This window comes from Mesocricetus auratus, unplaced genomic scaffold, assembly GCF_017639785.1.
Source record: "Mesocricetus auratus isolate SY011 unplaced genomic scaffold, BCM_Maur_2.0 Super-Scaffold_100014, whole genome shotgun sequence".
Lineage (NCBI taxonomy): Eukaryota > Metazoa > Chordata > Mammalia > Rodentia > Cricetidae > Mesocricetus > Mesocricetus auratus.
Window position 1 is genome coordinate 39,017,797 of NW_024429197.1, and position 20,461 is coordinate 39,038,257.

Here is a 20,461-nt window from a genome sequence, read left to right on the forward strand (position 1 = left end):
CGTGTCACACAGCTACAACTTACGAGTTTCTTTTGAGGACTCACATAGACTGTGGTTTAGGTTAATGATTAAGGAAAACACTCAAGTCCCAGAAGTTAGGCTAGCTCAAGTTCTCTTTGATATTGGGAAATGTGTTCATGGCTTTCTGTGTGCATCATAGCTAAAACAAAAAAAAAATAAATAAAGAACTGGATGATTAGTTAAGATAATCAGACTAGACTCTAAAATATGAAAAGTGAAACTAGTAACCTGTTTTTCTGGCAATTATAGAAACTACTGCCTATGTAAATAGTTACGGCTGAAAGGCCCCTGATCCATATGAACTCTTGGGGACAATTTGTTTTCCACCTGTAATGCATAAAATGCTTAATCATGCAAGGGATGTGGAAATCATGTTGTTTTGTAGCTGTATTCATTAGAATAATTCACTTAAGACATAGAATGTAACCAGATTGCAATTTTTATATTGCTTGAAAGACTCTGCTGGGGTAGATAAGCTGTAAGGAAAAAAAATGAAGATGCTAGAAGGGAAACACCAGAAATGATGGAGAAGGAAGTCATCGGGAAGGCAGAAGAGGGGAACATCAGGGTGGAAGAACAGAACGGCGAAGACACAAGGGTGGCGTAGAATTAGGTCAGACAGACTATAAAGAAGCTTCGATCCCTCGGGAAAGATGTCTGTGAGTTTTTCTCTACATCTCGGTCCCAGTCTCTCTGACCTGCAGAAGGCTGGACCCTCTACAGGGGTGGTGGTGGGGTGATTCAGTGGGGACAGGTGCTTGCCACCTACCCTGACACCAGAGTTCAATCCCAAGGACCTACATGGTGAAAGGAGAAAACAGACTCCTGCATATGATCCTCAGACACACACACACACACACACACACACACACACACACACACACACACACACACACCCCACATGCACAAGATAGATAAATGTAAGGAAAATATAATTAAGGGGAACATGAGCCAGGACTATAGCTCAGTTGGTAGAGCTCTGATGTGGCATGCTAGAGATCCTGTGTTCACAATATCTGTCTTAGGCGAATACCTAGATAGATGGATTGAGAAGGGATAACTAACCGCGCATGAGGGTTCCTGCTGCCCACATGCCCTCCAGCATTTGTTGTGTTTTATTTTTCCTAACAATTCATGTACATGAGAGGTCTCTCCATCTCCTGGGGTCTTCAATTTCTTTCTTTGTTGTTTTAAAATTTTCATTGTATAGGTCTTTTACTTCCTTGGTTAGGTTTATTCCTGGTGTATTTATTTGTTGAAGCTATTTTGAATGGGATTGCCTCCCCAATTTCTTTCTCAGTCTGTCTTTGCAATTTTGTAGCCTATCACTTTGCTGAAAGTGTTTATCATCTTGGTGACTCGATAAGAAATAATGGTATTTTAATTGTCATCTCTCCTTTCAGACTATCTCTCAGAACAACCATCACTACCCTGTCTCTTTCACAAACAACCTGGGGTTTTGTAGGCATAAATACAGAAGAGGGTTGCTAAGGTGAAAAAAGTACCTTGCTCTCTGCAGAGCAGGAGTTAAGCAGACCTAGATACCCAAGCACTAGTTAACCAGGCAAACTTGCTGGGCTCAGGTTGGCAGGAAGTCATGTTTGCTCTGGCCTTTGGTGATTCATTGCTAATTCCCATCTGAATGGCTTTGGTACCTCTCTGCTTCTCTAGACTTCCTAAAGATTCAGCGCTTTTCATTCACACATTCAACCAGCTTTTAGTGAATGCTTACCTTCAGCACACAGCCAGTTGAATCTGGATAAGAGATAAACTCAACCAGGATTCTAAACAAACAACCTGGGGCACAAATGAGAAAATGGCCCTGGGACCTAAAAAAATTGGGATCCACCCATCCCAGCTCTCTGGGTTTCCTCCAGTCTGGACATCAGAATCTTAAGCATACTTTACTGGAAGTATCCACACAAAACCAGAGCATGCAAGATACCAGATTCTGGAAATGTGAATTTTGAGATGCAAGACTAGTCATTTTTAAATGAATATTTATTAGCTGATACCAGAGGTCAAAGACAGTAATGTCATTCTTCTGCAGCCCCTCCTAATTTTATTTTTAGACAGTGTCTTATGTAGTCCATACTAGCTGTGGACTTACTATAAGCCAAGGATAACCTTGAACTTCTAACCTTCCTGCTTCTACAACCTGAGTGCTGAGATTATATATACATATCGCCACACCCCATTTATATGATATTTGCGATAGAGTCCAGGGCTCCATGCAAGCCAGGCAAGCATTCTTGAAACTAAGTCACCCTCTGAGCCCTGCAGAGCCTCATCTTGCCTCGATTCTTCCTGTGTTACAGTACAGTTTGGCAAACTGTGTACCAACATACTTCTATCCCAGTGTTACACAACCTTGTCTTGTATGGTCCAGTATATGCTTTAACAACATAGTCAAACTTTCTTATGCTGGAGTATTTCTGGGAATTGAACTAAGAAATAGAAATGAAAAAACTAATACATACTGAGTCCAGTTTCATAATCTCAGTTAGCAAGGCTTCTTTTCTATTAAAGACTTTCCCTCTCAGGGCCTTTCTGTGATCGACTTCTTTTGAAAATTCCCCTTTGAATGTCTGCAGATCTTTCTCTAGGCTTCACCCAAGAGAACTCATCTTACAGAATAAAAATAAGGAACCTTCTCACTGGTTTCCCCTTAGACTAACTCTCATCACTTTTTGATATCTGGGAGCAGAATATTGCATGTCCACTCTGTGGCTTTCAAGACAGACCATTATCTCTGTGTTACAGACAAAATGGAAATAGGTACCAAAAGGTTAAAAATTCAGTCAAAAACCAGCTAGTAAATGACAGAGAGTTCTCAAGTTTTCTACCTCAAATGATAAGGTCTTCATCTCCTACCAGGGGTGTCTAAAGGTCCATAACCTCACTGGTCTTGTCTCCATGGTCTCTTAAGTTCTTTCCTGCTCTAGAGATTTGAAACATTACACTGGTCAGGGTGCCTCTTAGTTAACAATCTCTCTAAGAGAGGATATTGCTGGAGTGAGTGGTAGTGTGGAACTCCCTTCAAGTACTTCCCTGTGAAAAGTGAAGTGTAAACATCTGGGGGTACCTCCTGCTTGCAGGGGGGACATCTCCCTGCCTTAATGTCTCCTCTATGACTAAGCCTGGAAATGGACTGCACTGAAAGAATAATTTGGAGTGGTAATATCAGCTAAATGTATATTTATTTATAAAGCCTTTATGCTTCTTCAGTATATTTCAGTGAATGACATCTTTCAGGTAAAATTTCCTTTATCAAATTCAGAAAACTAAGAAAAGTGTTACCAAAATAGATGTACGTCACTTTAAAAAAAGTGTGTTGAGACACCTTTGGATCCAGAAATATATTTAGAGCTCTATCTTTAGGTGTGGCTAAAATAGCTGACGTATAAAAGTGAAACATACTGCATTTGAGTCCTAGCAAGCCAATTGCCTATTAAAACAAAGAAAGACACAGAAATAACCCTCAGAGAAACAGAATTCAAAGATTTTTTCATAATAACCAAGATGCAACTTGTATTTTTGACATATCAAAAAATTATAAATGTGACAAATTTTCAGAATAAGCTGGCAAGCATGATAAATTTCACATGTTCAGAGGTAGGCTCAGCAGAAAAGCAGACCTGCATGAAAGCCTCTGACCAGAGTTTGATCTCAGCAAGCCTTGGAAAGGTTGTCCTCTGACCTTTACATGTAATGGACCACCTGAATCACTCCACAAACAATATTAAGAAATGACTTTTTAATTTTCAAGACAGTGTCTTACTATGCAGACTGGCCTTGAACTCACAGAGATCCACCTCTGTCTCCAGAGTGCTGTGATTAAAGACATGTGCCAACCATATTCAGTCAAATAATGTTTTAGATGTTAAGCAATTTAGACCCAGGCTCTGAGGGTTAATGCAAGAGTCATAATGGGTAAAAGCAGGAAAAAACATACACCATAGAGAATCTTGTGGTAAGAGTCAAGAATCATGAAATGTTTTTTATTAGTGTTAATTACTTTGCTCCCTTAGCCAAAGCTATTAACAACACATGAGATTTCCTGCCAAGTTCCATGATGTGCACAAATAAGATATGACTCTCAAGAAGATCTTATTAGCAAAAACAGGGCTCTAGTTTTCTTAAAGGAAAAGTAATAGAGAATGTAGGGCAGGATTTTAGATGTGCGCACTCTGTGTGTGTGTGTGTGTGTGTGTGTGTGTGTGTGTGTGTGTGTGTGTGTGTGTGTGTGCCCGCCCCAAATATATAGTACCTCTTCTGTGAGTAGAAATTGGGAGCAAAGGAGCAAGAGACAGAGCTCAGTTGGTAAAGTGTTTGTGTAACAAGCATGAAGCCCTGGGTTCAGCTGCTAGCGCTGCATAAAACTGAGTATAGTGACAGACTCCTAAAATCCCAGCGCTTAGGAGGTAAAAGAATTATTAGTTCAAAGTGATCCTCAGCCTCATAGAACACTGAGGGCCCTATGAGACCATCTTAAAAACAAAACAAAACTGTGAGCAGAAAGTCATAGTCAGTTTTCAATAACCAACCTGGTTTTTTTTTCCATTTCTACAATCAGTTATAATTGTCTCTATAATGAAGAGGACAATGGGATTAGTGAAAATAAAACTCCTATGGGGGGACACTGTGTCCTCAGAGATGTATCCTCAGAGTGGGATATGTAGAGGCAGAAACCCAGAACCAATCAACGACTGCTTTCATTCTTACAGTCGTGTAAAATCTGAAGACCTTGCACGCCCACTCTGGTTATAGGGCTGAACATCAAGGACAAAGATATTCTTAGGACTTGATTAGCATGGGAAGCCACACAGAAAACCAAGAAATGTAAATGGGTGTCAACACTTGTTATAATAGTATAGCCAGGGGGACTAGAGCGATGTCTCAATGATTAAGAGTAAGTGCTGCTCTTCCAGGAGATCTGAGTTCAATTCCCAGCCCCTACATAGTAGCTCAAAATTGTGACTCACTATGAGATCTGATGCCCTCTTCTGGATTCAAAGCACACACGTGGTACACAGACGTACATGGAGGCAAAATGCACATAAAACATTCGTTAAAAAATTTCTTCATATATACTCAGGGACTGGAGAAAAGGCTCAGTAGTTAAGAATGAGCACTGCTTCCACATCAGACCTAAGCTTGGTTCCCAGTACCCGGGTTAGGCATCTCACAACCGCCTATAACTCCAGCTGCCTGGGATCTGATGCCTCTGGCTTCCATGGGCACTAACTACATGCTCATTCTCTCCCTCTCCCTCTCTCCCTCCCTCCCTCTATTCTTCCCTCCCCCTCCTCTCTCTCTCTCTCTCTCTCTCTCTCTCTCTCTCTCTCTCTCTCTCACACACACACACACACACACACACACACACACACATGCACGCACGCACGCACACATATTATACTAAATCTAATAATAATTGTTGTGGAATAATCTTTTTGTACATTGTGAAAATGTGTCACTCTGATTGGTCGTAGGGATGGAACTCTGGCCATAAGACCTGGCAGCAAGCACCTGAGCCTTAAAAACTGAATCAAATTTTTACTTCTTCAAAAGATATATTAAAGTGAAAGGGCAAGTTGAAACACTAGAGAAAATATGAAATCTAAATATGCAAGTCACAGCCAGCATAGTTAGTGAAGTAAAAATTTAAGTTTGATCGGTCAGAGTCTCTGTACACAATTCAGTCACATGTGGCTAGTGTCTGGTTGACCAGGTAGCATGGATGTACAGTCTCTTTGGATACGGCTGGTTTAGAATATGTAGTGCAGAATTACTAAAATAACTCAATAAATAATAGCAAAAGGGTATTAGTGGACTAGCAACAAAAACAGCAAATCAACAAAAGGTGACACAGCATTTTTCTAGCATGCATGAGATCCTGAACTCAAATGAAAACAACCAGAAATATACACTGTAAACATGCAAAAAGACACTTCAACTAACGTCTTTTTTTTTCTTTTGGTTTCTCAAGACAGGGTTTTTCTGTGTAGCCCTGACTGTCCAGGAACTCATTCTGTACACCAGGCTGGCCTTGAGCTCAGAGATTCACCTGTTTCTGCCTCCTGATTACTGGGATTAAAGGCTTTCACCACACCACTGCCAGGCTCAACTAACTTCTAAGCTACCCTTTTAGATAACTCACCTTGGCAACAGACAAAAAAAAAAAAAAAGAAAAGAAAAGAAAAACAGAAATTACCAAGTACTGAATACCTCAGTAAATCTACAACTCTGTCCTAGGAGAGTAACCCAAGGCCACCCCACCACTGTGGGTCAGGTTTACTCAAGACTGAGCTTGCTAAGTGATTCTGCGGTGAAATCCAGCAGGCCCTCCCTGCCCAGCCTCCACTCAGGGCTGGGAAGTACATGGAGACACAAACACAGCACATGGCATTGAAATGGTGGCAGAAACAAGTTCCTATGATGGAAGGAACGTAGCCTATCTAAACTATATGGAAATGTGAACAAAAATCAACAATACAACAGAAACAATCCAAAAAATATCCATTATAAAGTGGACCCATAAACGACATGTCCTGCAATACCATATAATTAAACATTATAATGAACCTAAACTGTAGATGTCGTCAGGGCTCCTAAATAACCGACGGAGTGAAAGCAACAAGATACACAAGCAAAAACAATACACTTAAAATTCATGTCAAGAACAAGAATAGCCAAACTAAATATTAATTTGGGGGGTGTGCATGCTAGTTTTATGAAAATTTGACACACAGTAGAGTCACTGGAGACGAGGAAGCCTCTAATGAGAAAATACCTCCATAAGATCTGGTTGAATTGGGCATAGTGGCACGGGCCTTTACTCCAAGTACTCAGGAGACAGAGGAAGGCAGATCTCTGTGAGTTCAAGACCAGCCTGGTCTACAGAATGAGTTCCTGGACAACCAGGGCTACACAGAGAAACCCTGTCTCAGAAAAACAAACAAACAAAGCCACCCCACCACCAAAACAATAAAAAGAAAAATAAATTCAGTTGAAAGGAAAAGGAATTTTCCTAATGAGTGGTCGATGGGGGAGGGCCCAACCCATGTGGAAGGGTCCATCTTGGGCTGTTGGTCCTGAGTTCTTTAAGACAGCAGGCTGAGCAAGCCACTAGGAACAAGTCAGTAAGCAGCATCCCTTCATGACCTCTGCATCAGCTCCTGCCTCCAGGTTCCCGCCCTGTTTGGGTTCCTGTCCTGACTTCTTTCAGCGATGAGCAGCTATCTTAAAGTGTCAGCCTTTCGTCCCCAACTTCCTTTTTTGGTTATGGTGTTTTGCTTCATCAATAGAAACTCTAACTATATGTATACAACAAACCAAAACATCAAACAAGGGAATGATTAATAAAATGAGAATAGCAGGGTATAGTGTTGTGTCCCTTTTAATCCCAACACTAGGAGGCAGAGGCAGGCAGTTCTCAGTGAGTTTAAGGCCAGCCTGGTCTACACAGTGAGTTCGAGGTAGGCAAGGGTTGTATAGTAATCTATACAGGGTTGAGTAATAATAATAGCCTCTGAGAGAAGGGGTAGGACATCCTCTTTGGCAGGTCATTCAGGGGCCTTCAAAGTCCAAGCTGATACATTTATTTTAATCTACTTCCTTAGAGCATACCTTTTAGGTTGCATAACTTCCTTTTGTATAATTTATTTATTTGTATTTTATGTACATTGGCATTTTGCCTGCATGTGGGTGTGCATGAAGGTGTTGGATCCCCTGGAACTGGAGTTACAGACAGTTGTGAACTGCCATGTGGGTGCTGGAAATTGAACTCTGGTCCTCTGGAAGAGCAGCCTTAACTGCCGAGCCATCTCTCCAGCCTGCTTTATAATGTCTTTAGGTACATTTTACAAGGTTTTGGGAAGACAGATTAATTAGTTACTAGTGATTAATTAGTTACTAGTGCTCTGAAGTTCAAAGGAAATGTAAGCATGAATGACTGTGGTAGGGAATGTTTTATAGAAGCAGAATCTGATAGATGAACATGTTCCTGCAGATTTTGTCCTGGGCACTGTCTTGTATCACAGGGTCTCAGGTTTTGTTTTTTTCTTAAAAATTATTTTAATTATTATTACTGTGGACGGGGGGGGGTGTTGGTTTGTGTCGTGGCACATCTGTAAGGGTTAGAGGGCAATCCTGTGGAGTTGGTTTTCTCCTGCTACGTTTGTGTGGGTTCTGGAGATCAAACTCAGAAAATCCTGTGAAGAGGGCAAGTGACTTTACCTGCTGCGCCATCTCACCAGCCACTATGTTTAGTTCTCAATCAGGAGTCTCTTTTCACTATAAAAAGGCAGAAACTATAGGTGAGTCATCTCAGGGAAGTGACAAATTGTTCAGTAAACACGCAACCATACGCCTTTTTGTTTGTTTCTTTTGTTTTGTTTTTCGAGACAGGGTTTCTCTGTATTGTTTTGGAGGTTGTCCTGGACTTGCTCTGTAGACCAGGCTGGCCTCGAACTCACATAGATCCGCCCGTCTCTGCCTCCCGAGTACTGGTCTACAAGAGATAGTTCCAGGACATCCTCCAAAGCCACAGAGAAACCCTGCCTTGAAAAAACACTGAAAGAAAGAAAGAAAGAAAGAAAAACAGAAAGAAAGAGAGAGAGAAGGAAGGAAGGAAAGAGAGAAAGAAAGAAAATTTGACAGTCAGTGAGAAGGCAGATGGAGCAGACGGGGACTTCTCTGTCGGGTTTTCAGGTGAAGATAGTATAGCAGCAATGTCTGTTTTGAGTGAAACAATAAAGAAAATGGTCAGAAAGAATGGCCAACATGTGCTTGAGTCACACTGATTTCTGAAAACTCATCCCCTACCTAATAGCAACTTGTTTCACTCTTGTGGCCTCCGTTTCCGCCTCTGTGGTAGGACAGTCTGCTTCTGAAGGTTATCTGGCCATAATATAGTGAAATGGCCTCCCACCAGGGTTCTGTAAGTGCTCCGTCAGTTGCTATAATTTCTAACAATTATATTGAAGGCTTCAAAGCTTGCTCATAGCCAGTATAGCAATGACGTCAGCCCCAAAACACAAAACAGCTGCACGTTCGGAGACAGCCCATGTAAGAACCTGTATCTGTTACTTCAAGAAAAGAGGCTTAACCTGATACCCCAGATCACATTCTTTAAAGGGTTATCAAATGGCCGTTGTCTACCAAAAACGCCCCCCCCAACAAGCAGACTTTGTGTAGGAATTATAGTCTATAATCACTCTTCTAGACTCAACAATTCTGAAGTGCCTTCTAGCTCTATGGAAGAAGCTGAAGTCAGGAAGTAGGAAGATAAGACTCAGGGTAGCATACCACTGCAATTTCAGGCCACTGGCCCAGAACAGTATCTAAGAAAAACGAGACCCGCATCGCCACTTAAAAGTGACTAAAACACTCTCCCCCCACACATCTATAAACAGGAAATGCTGAGCTTAGCTCACGGAACTCAATTGTAAATAAATAACTAGCCTATAACAAGCTCACCTTGATGCAAAGCCTTTCTTTGGAGAGAGCACTTTAAAAGCTCAGATGGGATCAAGCTGTCTCCGTGAATCAAAGAATAGAAGGGACTAAGAGTTTACATCACTATGCATTTTATTATATTTGTCTTTTTTATCCTGTGCAAGCCCTCTTTGCTGCAACTTGGTTTGTAGCTTGGTTCTGTTTCTCACTGAAGGTTCAAACCTAGAGTCAAGTTACTTGTCAGCAGTCAGACTGGAATTAAGTCGGTGGATTAACTGAAATTAAAGCCTGCTCCTTTTGACCATGCTTCTCAGGCCCCCGCTAATTATTTATGGTCAAGCTCACCGACACGATGACTTAATGCAGGAGGCAGTGCACCTGATGCCAGCTAGCTGTAAACAAACAGAATCTGGCCTTTAGGAAGACAAAGAAGGCAAAAGAAAAAGGGGGGGGGGGTGCAGAAAGAGGAAATAAAAAGCTCCAGGAAGCCAGCATGCAGTGGCTGCTGCAATGCTGGAGCCTTTCCACCAAGATGAGCTAACTTTGATCTCCTGGGTCTCACCACTTCATCATCAGAACTTCATGAGGCAGCTATGAGAACTCTCTTCACAAGGCTGACAAACTACCAATCAGAAGAGGGGGTGGGACTGTCTGCCATGACCAAAGAGTGCAAGCACATGTCAGAAAGTCAGAACGGGGAGTCTGATTCCCAAGCTGCAATGCTTATTTTCTGCATTAGATGAAACCTTGTTATTTTTACATTTGAGAAGTTCAAAGATATTCATGACAAAAGGAAATGCTTCCAAGGTGCACCAGGAATGGCTGCGAACCATCCACAGTGTCCAAGCACCCGAAATGTCAGGGAGTCACCATTATGCAGGACACACCATGAATAGGATAGAGTAAACCTCTAGTGGAGACTGCCCGGAAGGAGCCCTGTAGAAAAGCAAGATGCCCCAGTGTCCTACCTGCTGAACTTCGCTCTCTCCGTTTGAGATTTTCTCTGTGTAAACCAAGGAGTTGAAGATCCGCTGCAACAAGAAAGAAAATGAACATTAGGTTTTCTAAGAGTCACTTTCTGTATTTGTGTGGGTAATTTGTTGTGTACAACACAAATAGATTCAAATAGGAAAGAAGTTTAATTAAAATACGGTGATTTTTTTTTTACAGAGTAGCCTAAATATCAGCCAAAGTCAGTCACACTTATTTGTTTAAGCATTACCCAGGCTTTATAGTGAAATAAACCAGATGTTACACTATATTTTTCATTTTCAAAAATACATTTAATTACAGATTTCCGGAGCCCATGCCATTTTATCCGGCTGCCGTAATCTGGCAAAGTTGTGTTTCTCATTTAAATCCTGCACTCCCTGAATGCTGTAATTGTTTACAGGCCCTAACATCTAATGTAATAAAACTCTTTGAAAAGAATTCTTTCCATATTCTCTCATGTCCCTATCCGACCAGTACCTACTCCATATTATCTATCGCCTTCATTACTCAACACCCCCCACCGTGGAGCATAACAAAGATATTTACCAAATATGTGGCTTCAAGAGAAGACACTGGGCCAGGGTGTGGCACGTCGGCACACAAGCTCTTCTGCCTAGCCTACCTCACACCCACTCTTCCACACCACCTGAAGCTAAAATATATCTCTGTAGATTTGAGGCTTGACTGGAATATGTAACAAACTAGAAGATGAAACTCCAGGCTGTGTCCATAGCGAGGAGGTAGGGGTGGGCAGGGCTCTCATTGTTTGTCTTAAAACTTTATAAGGGTACCATGGAACTCTCTAGATGAACCAGGAATCAGATTTCAAGATGTCAGCCAAAGCCAAATTTGTGTTTCTCCTCTCTGTCCTGCTGCCAAGCATTTGTCAGCATCTGGGAAAGCATGCCAGACGGCACAACACACCTGTGTGGCTGTGGAGAGAAGATTAAGTGCCAAGTTCATCGACGCCCAGTGCAACCGAAACAGAATGCAAACGAAGGGAGGATGCATGGCTGGGGCTTGGCAGTGGGTAGGCGGGGGCAGAGGGCGGAGGAAGCAAACACACAGAAGGACAGCAGTGGAATTACAGCTTGGAAAATTATAATTATAAACCCTCACGATACCTCCTATCCTACCCCATGTGCCATGCTCACTCATTCAGCAGATGCTGCCACGCCTGCCTTTCCCCATCAAAATAACCGTGCAAGAGGAACGTTTTCTTTTAAAACTTTTTAATAGTATTTGTTTTGTTTATTTATTCCTTACCCACCCCCCATGTGCTTTTGTGTGTGTGTGTATGTGTGTGTGTATTGTGTATTGTGTATATGGGTGGGGGGAACTTCAGGTGGATGGAAATTATAAGTCTACAAGCCCCATTCCCAAAGCCCTAAATTCCTAGTTCTCCAGAGACATCTTCATGCACTACAATTCCAGATTATATTCTAGACTTTTCTAGAATTTCCTTCTCAAAAAGATGCTCAGTTCATTTTCATTACAAATTACCTTAATTCCAGGTCTTGGTGAATGCACTCACTGTCTTGCTCTTGTAGCAGGGGTTCTCCAGTAGGAGACTCCCAGGAAGCCAACCAGACCCACTATGCTTATGTCAACACTCACCAATGTTCCCTTGTTCTCTTAAGGGGAAGGATCATTGCTCAATAGTTTTAAGGGTGTGTCAGGGCCAGTCCACGAAGTTACTTCAAACTCTATCATGCTTGAGATTCTAACAGTAATAAGGTTAATATTTTTATGTAGTCCATTCCTATATAGTCTATACCTAATAACTTAGGTTCATAAGACAAAAAACTTTAAAGTAACTAGTTCTAGATATGTACAATAGTGATCAATGGATTCCTTGTTGAGTATACCCCTCTAGTCATCCCAGCACTGGGGGAACAAGGCTACCATCAAAGTAAAAGGTCTTTGCCCTGCATCCTTCCTTCCCCTGGTCCAATGTTGGAGACATGGCTTAAAACTTCAGGGAGAGGCCAACAGAACTTACACAAGTTACAACTGGTACAAGGTTTAAAGTGGCTTATGTGTGTGCATAAAAATTACGTGATACAGAGTAATTTCTACTACGCTCTAAAAGGCTGCTCAGCACCCCCAGCCCCCAAGCTTGGAATCTTTCTAGTTTACAGTTTCACATCAACTGCTGCACTGAATCTTCCTAACTGGCTGTGTAGGCAGAGCAGGCATCTGAAACCACATGTTAGAAAACTACAGCACGAAAGTTAGGAGCTATGTATGTCCCAAGTGAAAACCTGAAGTGCTGAGCTCTGAACCTAGATCTCCAATTAAGTGCAGGCAGAGTGCTTTCACCTGAGCTAGGAAACAAACTTATTCTTATCACCTTGCTGCTCAGGATGCTCTAGGAATCCCATACAGAATTAAGGGGGGGAGGGGCTGCACAATACACAGTGACTGAGATCTGAGCTTTTCCTGATTTATTTTAAGCAAGATGTAAACTTTATGGAACAATCAAGAGTCCTACACAGTTTCTTTTTCCTTCCTTCCTTCCTTCCTTCCTTCCTTCCTTCCTTCCTTCTTTCTTTCTTTCTTTCTTTTTTTTTGTACTTTGTACAGCATGTGAAATTGCAGAAGAAACAAAACACAACTTTGCTTTTTTTTGGGGGGGGAGTATGTGAGTCGCGTGATAAAAGACAGAAATTCAAAATTATGGAACCTAGATGACATTTTAGTGTCCTTAAGGTAAATGTTTCTTGGTTATTAAAGGACTTGGAAAATGGAAGTGTCTCCCAAGAACACAAAATGAGTATTGTTGACAGGACAGAACCTTCATTCTGTCCTTTGGGTGAGTTACTTGAAGTAACAAATTGGGGATGGGGGACTAAGAGGTAAGGTCACCATTCTGCTTTGTGCTCTAAATTGTCACTTTCCCTTAACCTAACTTCCTAGAGAATCAAAGGAATTCCAGAATGTGAGCTCTTTTTTTTTTTCCCCAAGACAGGGTTTCTCTGTGTAGCCCTGGCTGTCCTGGAACTCACTCTGTAGACCAGCTCAGAGATCCACCGGCCTCTGCCTCCCACGTGCTGAGATTAATGGCATGCACCACCATGCCCGGCTCATGAACACTTAATTTGAACACCATCCAAGGTAGCAAAATTTCTCAGTTTGCAAAGCCCCAGAAGTGAAGTCCAAAAACACTGCACTGCCCAATATCTCTCATTACTCTTTCCTATTCTGGAAAGTCCTCAATACTAAAAGTAAAAATATCATTTAATAGGTATGGAGACTTAAGGTTATTTTTAAATAAAAATATTTCACTAAATCCTTGTCATTAAGTTTCTTTCCATAATTAAAGGAAAGCAATAAAATGTCTTATTCTTTTGCTCATGGGATCTGCACTAATGTACAGTGTGGAAAGCTGGCTCTGTGTTCCAATAAATGCAATCACATGCTTATCCTGTGACCCAGCAGCTCCCATCTTTGACACACACGACAGAAATGTGGGGGTGTGCTCACTCTAGCTAAGGGATGTGCGCAGCTGCACTACTCCTAACAGCTCAAACCCGGAAGCAAGCCACAGGCCGACCCACACCGAAACTGAACTGGTCCACACTCACAATGTCTGCACCCTGAACAACTCAATGAGAATGAGCACATGGCAGCAGCAAAGTTTATCACCGTGGGACATCAGCACCACAGCATGGCACTATGACATACCACCACATCACCACATGTCACCACGGCATCACGGCGCATCAGAATAGGAGTGCTGCTATGTTCTGGTTTTTATTTAATGTTGCATTTATTTGGTTAGTTGGTTTGTGTGTATGGGTGGGGAGGAGACAGTGGAGGGGGCACACATGCCATGGAGCACGTGTGGAGCTCAGAGGATAACTTGGGGAGCAGCGTTCATTCCCTCCTTCTACCATATGGGTCCTGGATCATCAGGCAAATGCCCTCTGAGCCAGTCTTAACTGTTCTACATTCTGGTTTTCAATCTGAGCGCTGGTTATTGGATTTTTATGAGGATTTATCAAGCTGTGCTCTTTTAAAAAACATTTGTATGTGCGCTGGTGTCCCTGTGTATGCAAGGGTACTCACATGTACGTATGAGTGGCGGCCAGAGGACAGCCTCAGATGCTAGCCCCAGGAGCACCATCCATGTCCTTTTCAGACAGGGTCATGGGACTGGAGCTCACCAATTAGACTAGGCTGGCTGCTAGCAAGTCCCAGGGATCTCCTGTCTTCACCCCACCCTGTGCCCCAGCATGGAAGTTCCAAGCTAGTACCAGCATTCCTGGCTTTACATGGGTGGTAAGGACCAACGGAACTCAGGTTCTCATGCCTGTAAGTCAAGCACTTTACTGACCAGGTTATTGGTTCAGCCTAAAGCTGTGCATTTTTCCCCAGTATGCTCTGCTTCCATAAATGTATGCACAGCACGAATTCTAGGCAGTCTCTTTGAATATACTCACCCCAAATGTCCTCATATGTGTCCAAAACTGTATTTTATAAAAGGAGGAGCGTTTACTGGACTACTATAAATACTTAAGAAAAACATAAATTCAGTCTCTAATGTGGATGATCCTGGGCTGTCCCAACCAGAGACACCTCACCAGTCAATAAGCAAGTCTCCTGAGCCTACCCTGACAGACGATGCTCTCTATGAATCACACCTACACGTTTTAAATGTGATAACTTTCATTCTTTTTTCTAAATGACTCCTGATTCTTCAGATTCTCACCCAATAGTGCTATATTAACCTGAGTTTTCTGTAGTAACAAGGGTACCTTCACCTGAGTTTTATTAGACCTGGATATTCTAAATTTAACGCAATTTAACATAATCTGCCTCTTGCACATTCTACTCCTTTTTAACAATTTATTTTTATTTTGTGTGCATTGGTGTTTTGCCTACAATGCATGTCTGTGTGAGGGTGTCAGATCCCCTGGAACTGGTGGTACAGACAGTTGTCAGCTGTCATGTGGAGCTGGGAACTGAATCCGTGTCCTCTGGAAGAGCTGTCTCTTAACGGATGAGCCATGTCTCCAGCCCCTATTCTACTCTTAAGCTCTGTCTGTCTCTTTCCTTCTCCTTTAAAGGATGTCCCAGTCAAGGCTAAAAATTAAAGAGATACACAGTAACAATTGAAGGTAGTTCCTCCTACGATTGTCTGAAAGGAGGAGTAAAAAAAATATATTCCTCCTCATATTCCCTCTTTCTTCCCTCCCTCCAATGCCTTAAGGGCTACAGCTAGCTACAGCCTTGTCCTTCCCTGGCTCTATTCTGGCATCTGCGGATCCCCACTCTTAACTCACAGGCTCCCCCACCAACCCTTCTATTTAATTAAGCTTAACAGATGGCAAGAGAATTCGTTTGTTGGAACAGGGGTGTTTAATAAGATGGTCAGTCCAGACAGCAGGCCCCACCTTCGCTCCACTACCTGCCTTGCCAAATTTTAACAAGACGCTTAAATGAAAGCAACAGCCCGATAATACCACAGTGAAGAAATAAATACCCCACCAAGCCTAATGAGGTGCTGTGGGGTCTCCTCCCTCGCTCTTTGCTAAGAAATTAAGGACTGTGTTTTCACTCCAAACTTCAATCTCACGCTGTTTTATGGGTCTCTGTGGCCAGTCCATATGGCTGACAGTTTGCTAACAGCTTCATCGTGCTCTGGATCTGTTGCTATGATCCTAGGGACTGTGGACGAAGTGGGAAAATAAAGACTAACATTGTTATCTCCGCCAGCGGACCACTAGGAACCACTGAAGTACCAGCGCCACCATTTAAAGAGGAATCCCCATATCCTGGGAAAATCGAATCAGTGGTAGCTTAACTGAATTGTTTCAGGGAAATGAAGCGTATGTGCACCTCATGAATAATCTTTCGCCAGATTCTGGTACCTTCAGCAGGGATCAGACAGTGTCTGATTTTGGCCAGACTGTTTAACATCACTCTGTTATACACCTGGAAGGCCAGGAGAAAGGCCTTTCTCAGAGGGGGCTGATCACTTGGAGCTCTGAGGTCACAAGACGGCTGCTGCAAAACAGTCGTTTCTTTAATCCCTGAACTTGCTCACTCTGTGACTCGAAAAGGTTTGCCAATCGTATTGGGAGGGCTACCCCCCTAAAATAAAACTTTAAAGTAAACAAGGTATCCACCAACAAGGGACAAATCAGAAACAAGGCATGCAGCTGTCAAAAGCATGTTTATAATAACGTGTGTTACTGTATCTTTAAAATAGCATTTAAATAAATAGTATCATGGGGGGGGGGTGCGCTGTGCCACAGACGATGTTATGACCCATATGACAAGAGACTGGAGTGCATTCAGGTATTTTACAACACATAGTTTCAAAAGAGTCACAACGTTTACCACAGCCCTTCAGAGTGGCGACAATAGGAAACAGAAACTGGTCAGGACTCTTGTCCATTGCCAGAAGCCAAAAATTCCTTTGGTTCTGTCCTGGCTGGAAGCCAAGAGTGCCAGAAGGGGACTCTGGTTCCTGCTCTGACTTCTTGTTACCTTTATTCTCATTTTATGCCGCCTAGATGAAAACCACTGCCTGGAAGCTATACACGAGGACATGCTCAAATCTGAGAGGCACTTGGCCATCCTGTGGGTGGGGTGATGGGAATGATCAATTCACCTCTTTGTGTCTCTCACCCTCATTTCTGCCAAAAGTCCCATCCAAAACTTCTAGACTAACAGCTTCATGGCAGCCCATCCCTGGAGACCCTGGCTATACAGACCTCCACTGTTTCTTGTCTCTTGAGTGCTCACCTAAAATCTTACAATAAAACCCTACTCTAAATCTAAAAGCACCCTCCTATGGTGCGGGAGATTCATTCTAGGAGTTTGGGATACAAAGGTCTGGAAGTCTCTAGGTGGTTCTGGTAACTGCTTTGTTTAGTACTGTAGCCCCCCCTACAGTATGCTCACTGCGGTGAGAGAGAAATCCTCTGTCATTCAAGGGCCTCAGCTTCTCCTGTATTGTTTCCTCATTTTATAGATGAAGAAACTAAGGTTCTGAGGTTTAACTCACCTCAAATTGACCACTAGGAAATGTGTGGTCAAATCTGGCTGCAAAGCAAGACATATTCCAAAGTGCATGTAAAAGAGATGACTTGTGTCAAACCGAAGCACTGATCGAATTAGAGTAGGGCTTGCCTGGGACTTGCGAACTTATATATATATTTTTCTTTCCTCCTCCTTCCCCTCTCATATTTCCTTTGTAAGGAAGAAAAATATACATTTTCCCCCAAAGACAAACCAAACTCAAAGCAGGGTATGCATTCAGAGATTCAACCAGAACACACACACACACACACACACACACACACACACACAATCATCTACACTACTAGTCCATTGCAGTTAAGAGCATGCATGGGGAAAAAAAATAAAACACAGGGGCTCACACCTGACCCTTGCCATAAAAACTAGATGTCAAATAGCACAGTGCCTGGCAGGAGACAGACAAAGCTGCTATAGTTTCATAACAAAGGGGGAGGCCTAGTTACTGAAAACTGTTGGAGGAAGAAACTTACGCTGGAGAATTTAAAACAAAAGCAATGGGTGACGCAACAGAGGACCTTGAAAAGGTCCGTTACATCCCAGGAACAGCCCCGGATGCTTACTTGTTTTGTTTCAAAGCTGCCATAAACAACGATAATGGCTAACACTTGAGTGATGCGTACAGTCTGTCGGGGCTGGAACCTTACATAAACGGATCTTCTAGCTCAAGATGAAAGTGAACTCAGGGTGCATTTAAAGTATTGTGAGTGCGTCGCGCTCCCCACCTTGTTAACATTTTTACTTCCATCAGACTATCGTTTGAAAACATTAGAAACATTCTCTTACTGGCGGTTATTCCATGATAGTTGTAAAGCAAAACCCCCTTTGGAGCCATCTACCCACTGAAGCCCACAAACCCTTGGTAGAATGGGGAGGTGATGGGGAGTGAGTCCTTCTGTATTATTTCCGTAGCGGAGTGACAATTAAAGGAATATGCTTCCTATAGGAACCTTGAAAATGCTTCAAGGAGAAAGAACGAAATCTGATTGCCCAGGGAAAACCAATGTTGTTTATCTTTTACTTCATTTCCTTCCAGGATTCTTGAGTGTCTAGCTCCAAAGTGTGTTGTAATTCTCTAGAACTTAGTTCAGGCTGTGGCTCCTGGCCACACTACAGTACACATGGTAAGCATAAATGATTCGTGTCCCCTTAGTCTATCTTGTTAAACTACACAGATAGATGGTCACTGTATTTTGGTCCTTTGCTCAACCAGCTAGCAAAAAAGAAGATATCCTTTTATCCTTAAAATTTTTTAAAAATCTTCTATTGCCCCAAGAATCTGTAAACTCTCTAGACAGTCATTCAACATACTACTCGACCCTCAGTTTCTTCTTTTTCCAGCACCTTTAGCTCAGCTCTAACACCACAACCACCACCACAACCACCACCACCACCACCACCACCACCACCACCACCACCACCACAACCACCACCACCACAACCACCACCACCACCACCACCACCACCACCACCACAACCACCACCACCACCACCACCACCACCACCACCACCACAACCACCACCACAACCACCACCACCACCACCACCACCACCACCACCACCACCACAACCACCACCACCACCACCACCACCACCACCACCACCACCACCACCACCACAACCACCACCACAACCACCACCACCACCACCACCACCACCACAACCACCACCACCGATCATGGTGGACCACACAAAGCAAAGTAGGTGGGTGAGTCACAAGTTGGTGCTAAGTGTCACCTTCACAAAGGGCTGCCTATTTGGGGCCACCCTACCCCTCAAAAGGAGTTACAGCGAAGAAAAGGGAAACAGCAGTCACTCTGACTTAGCAGTGAAACTATAAAGCAGTCTCAGCCAGAAGAATTTCTAGTTGGGATCCCTTGGTTTCCTGTTGGAGCATTCAAAAACCAAGAGAGCTTTGGATGAACTCCCCGGAGAACAAAGGGAACCGAACAAGCTGCAAACACTTCCTTAAGTGCAATAAGGGTTCAGAGGGGTTACTGGGCTTTTGTTGTTGTTGTTGTTTTGGCTTTCACAGGGTATAAAGGAGAGCAAATCAAGACCACATGTTGGAAAGATTCTGCCTGTGGTCAGTGTAACTTGCTGTAAGTAATATTCAAGACAATGTGCCCAGCAGCCGCTGAGAGAGGAAAGTGGAGTTGCCCAAATGCTCTGTAAAGGTGCCAGACCCCTGCAGCTCAGCTCTGTTTCACCTTGAATGGGGGGGGGATTTAATAACCACATTTATTTTTGAGGGTAACATTTCAGAATTTCGTAAACCTTTCCTACTGACTATTTTGTATGTGAGAAAGGAAACCAAACCACAAATGCATAGGTTTCCATGAAGGATAGTGGGAATGGCAAACTTTAGTGCTTAACCTTCCAGACTTTAGATGCTGGTGTTTAACCAAATCCTAGCCAACTAAGTCCTTTTTGAAGAGTCAGAAGCCAGGGGTGGGGGTGGGGGTCCTGTGCTGTCAAGGAGCTCAGACACTCACTGTGAAGGGAATTTAATTTCAAGGAGGGGGTGGGGGGAGCGATGTCACACAGACTGTGGCTCTGGCTGTTTGGCATAGGCTCCCTGTGCCTTTGGAGTTTACAGGGGGAAGATCACTGAAGGAAACCACGAGGGGCTTGACTTTGGTATGGGATTTAAATAGGAAAAGAGGAAAAAAGAGCTTTAAAAAATCATTTGTGAGCATTTGCTGAGAAGGTCTGTCGCATAGTAGGAATTCCTAAAGAAAATATTTATTAAGCCCCCTTTTTAAGGCTGGGAACTGTCTCTGACCCTAGGAATGCCAGAACAGCCCCCCCCCCCCGTGTGCAGTCCACATTTCTGCCCCCCTGGCCTCAAGAAAACCCTTCCAGCGGGTAATCGTGGGCCTGTATTCAAAGATCAGGGCAGTGCTTCTGCCCTGGGAAGGCTTAAGTTCCCGGGAGA

General features: G+C 43.0%; 1 protein-coding gene across 1 annotated transcript in view; it reads right to left on the minus strand.

Annotated features, from left to right (window-relative positions):
* The window catches only part of Cachd1 (cache domain containing 1), a 212,526-nt gene that overhangs the window by 118,826 nt on the left and 73,239 nt on the right, over positions 1 to 20,461 (minus strand). The window contains exon 2 of the mRNA XM_005086633.4: positions 10,449 to 10,511. Coding sequence (XP_005086690.1) covers positions 10,449 to 10,511 — 63 coding nt within the window. The remainder of the gene's footprint in view (positions 1 to 10,448; positions 10,512 to 20,461) is intronic.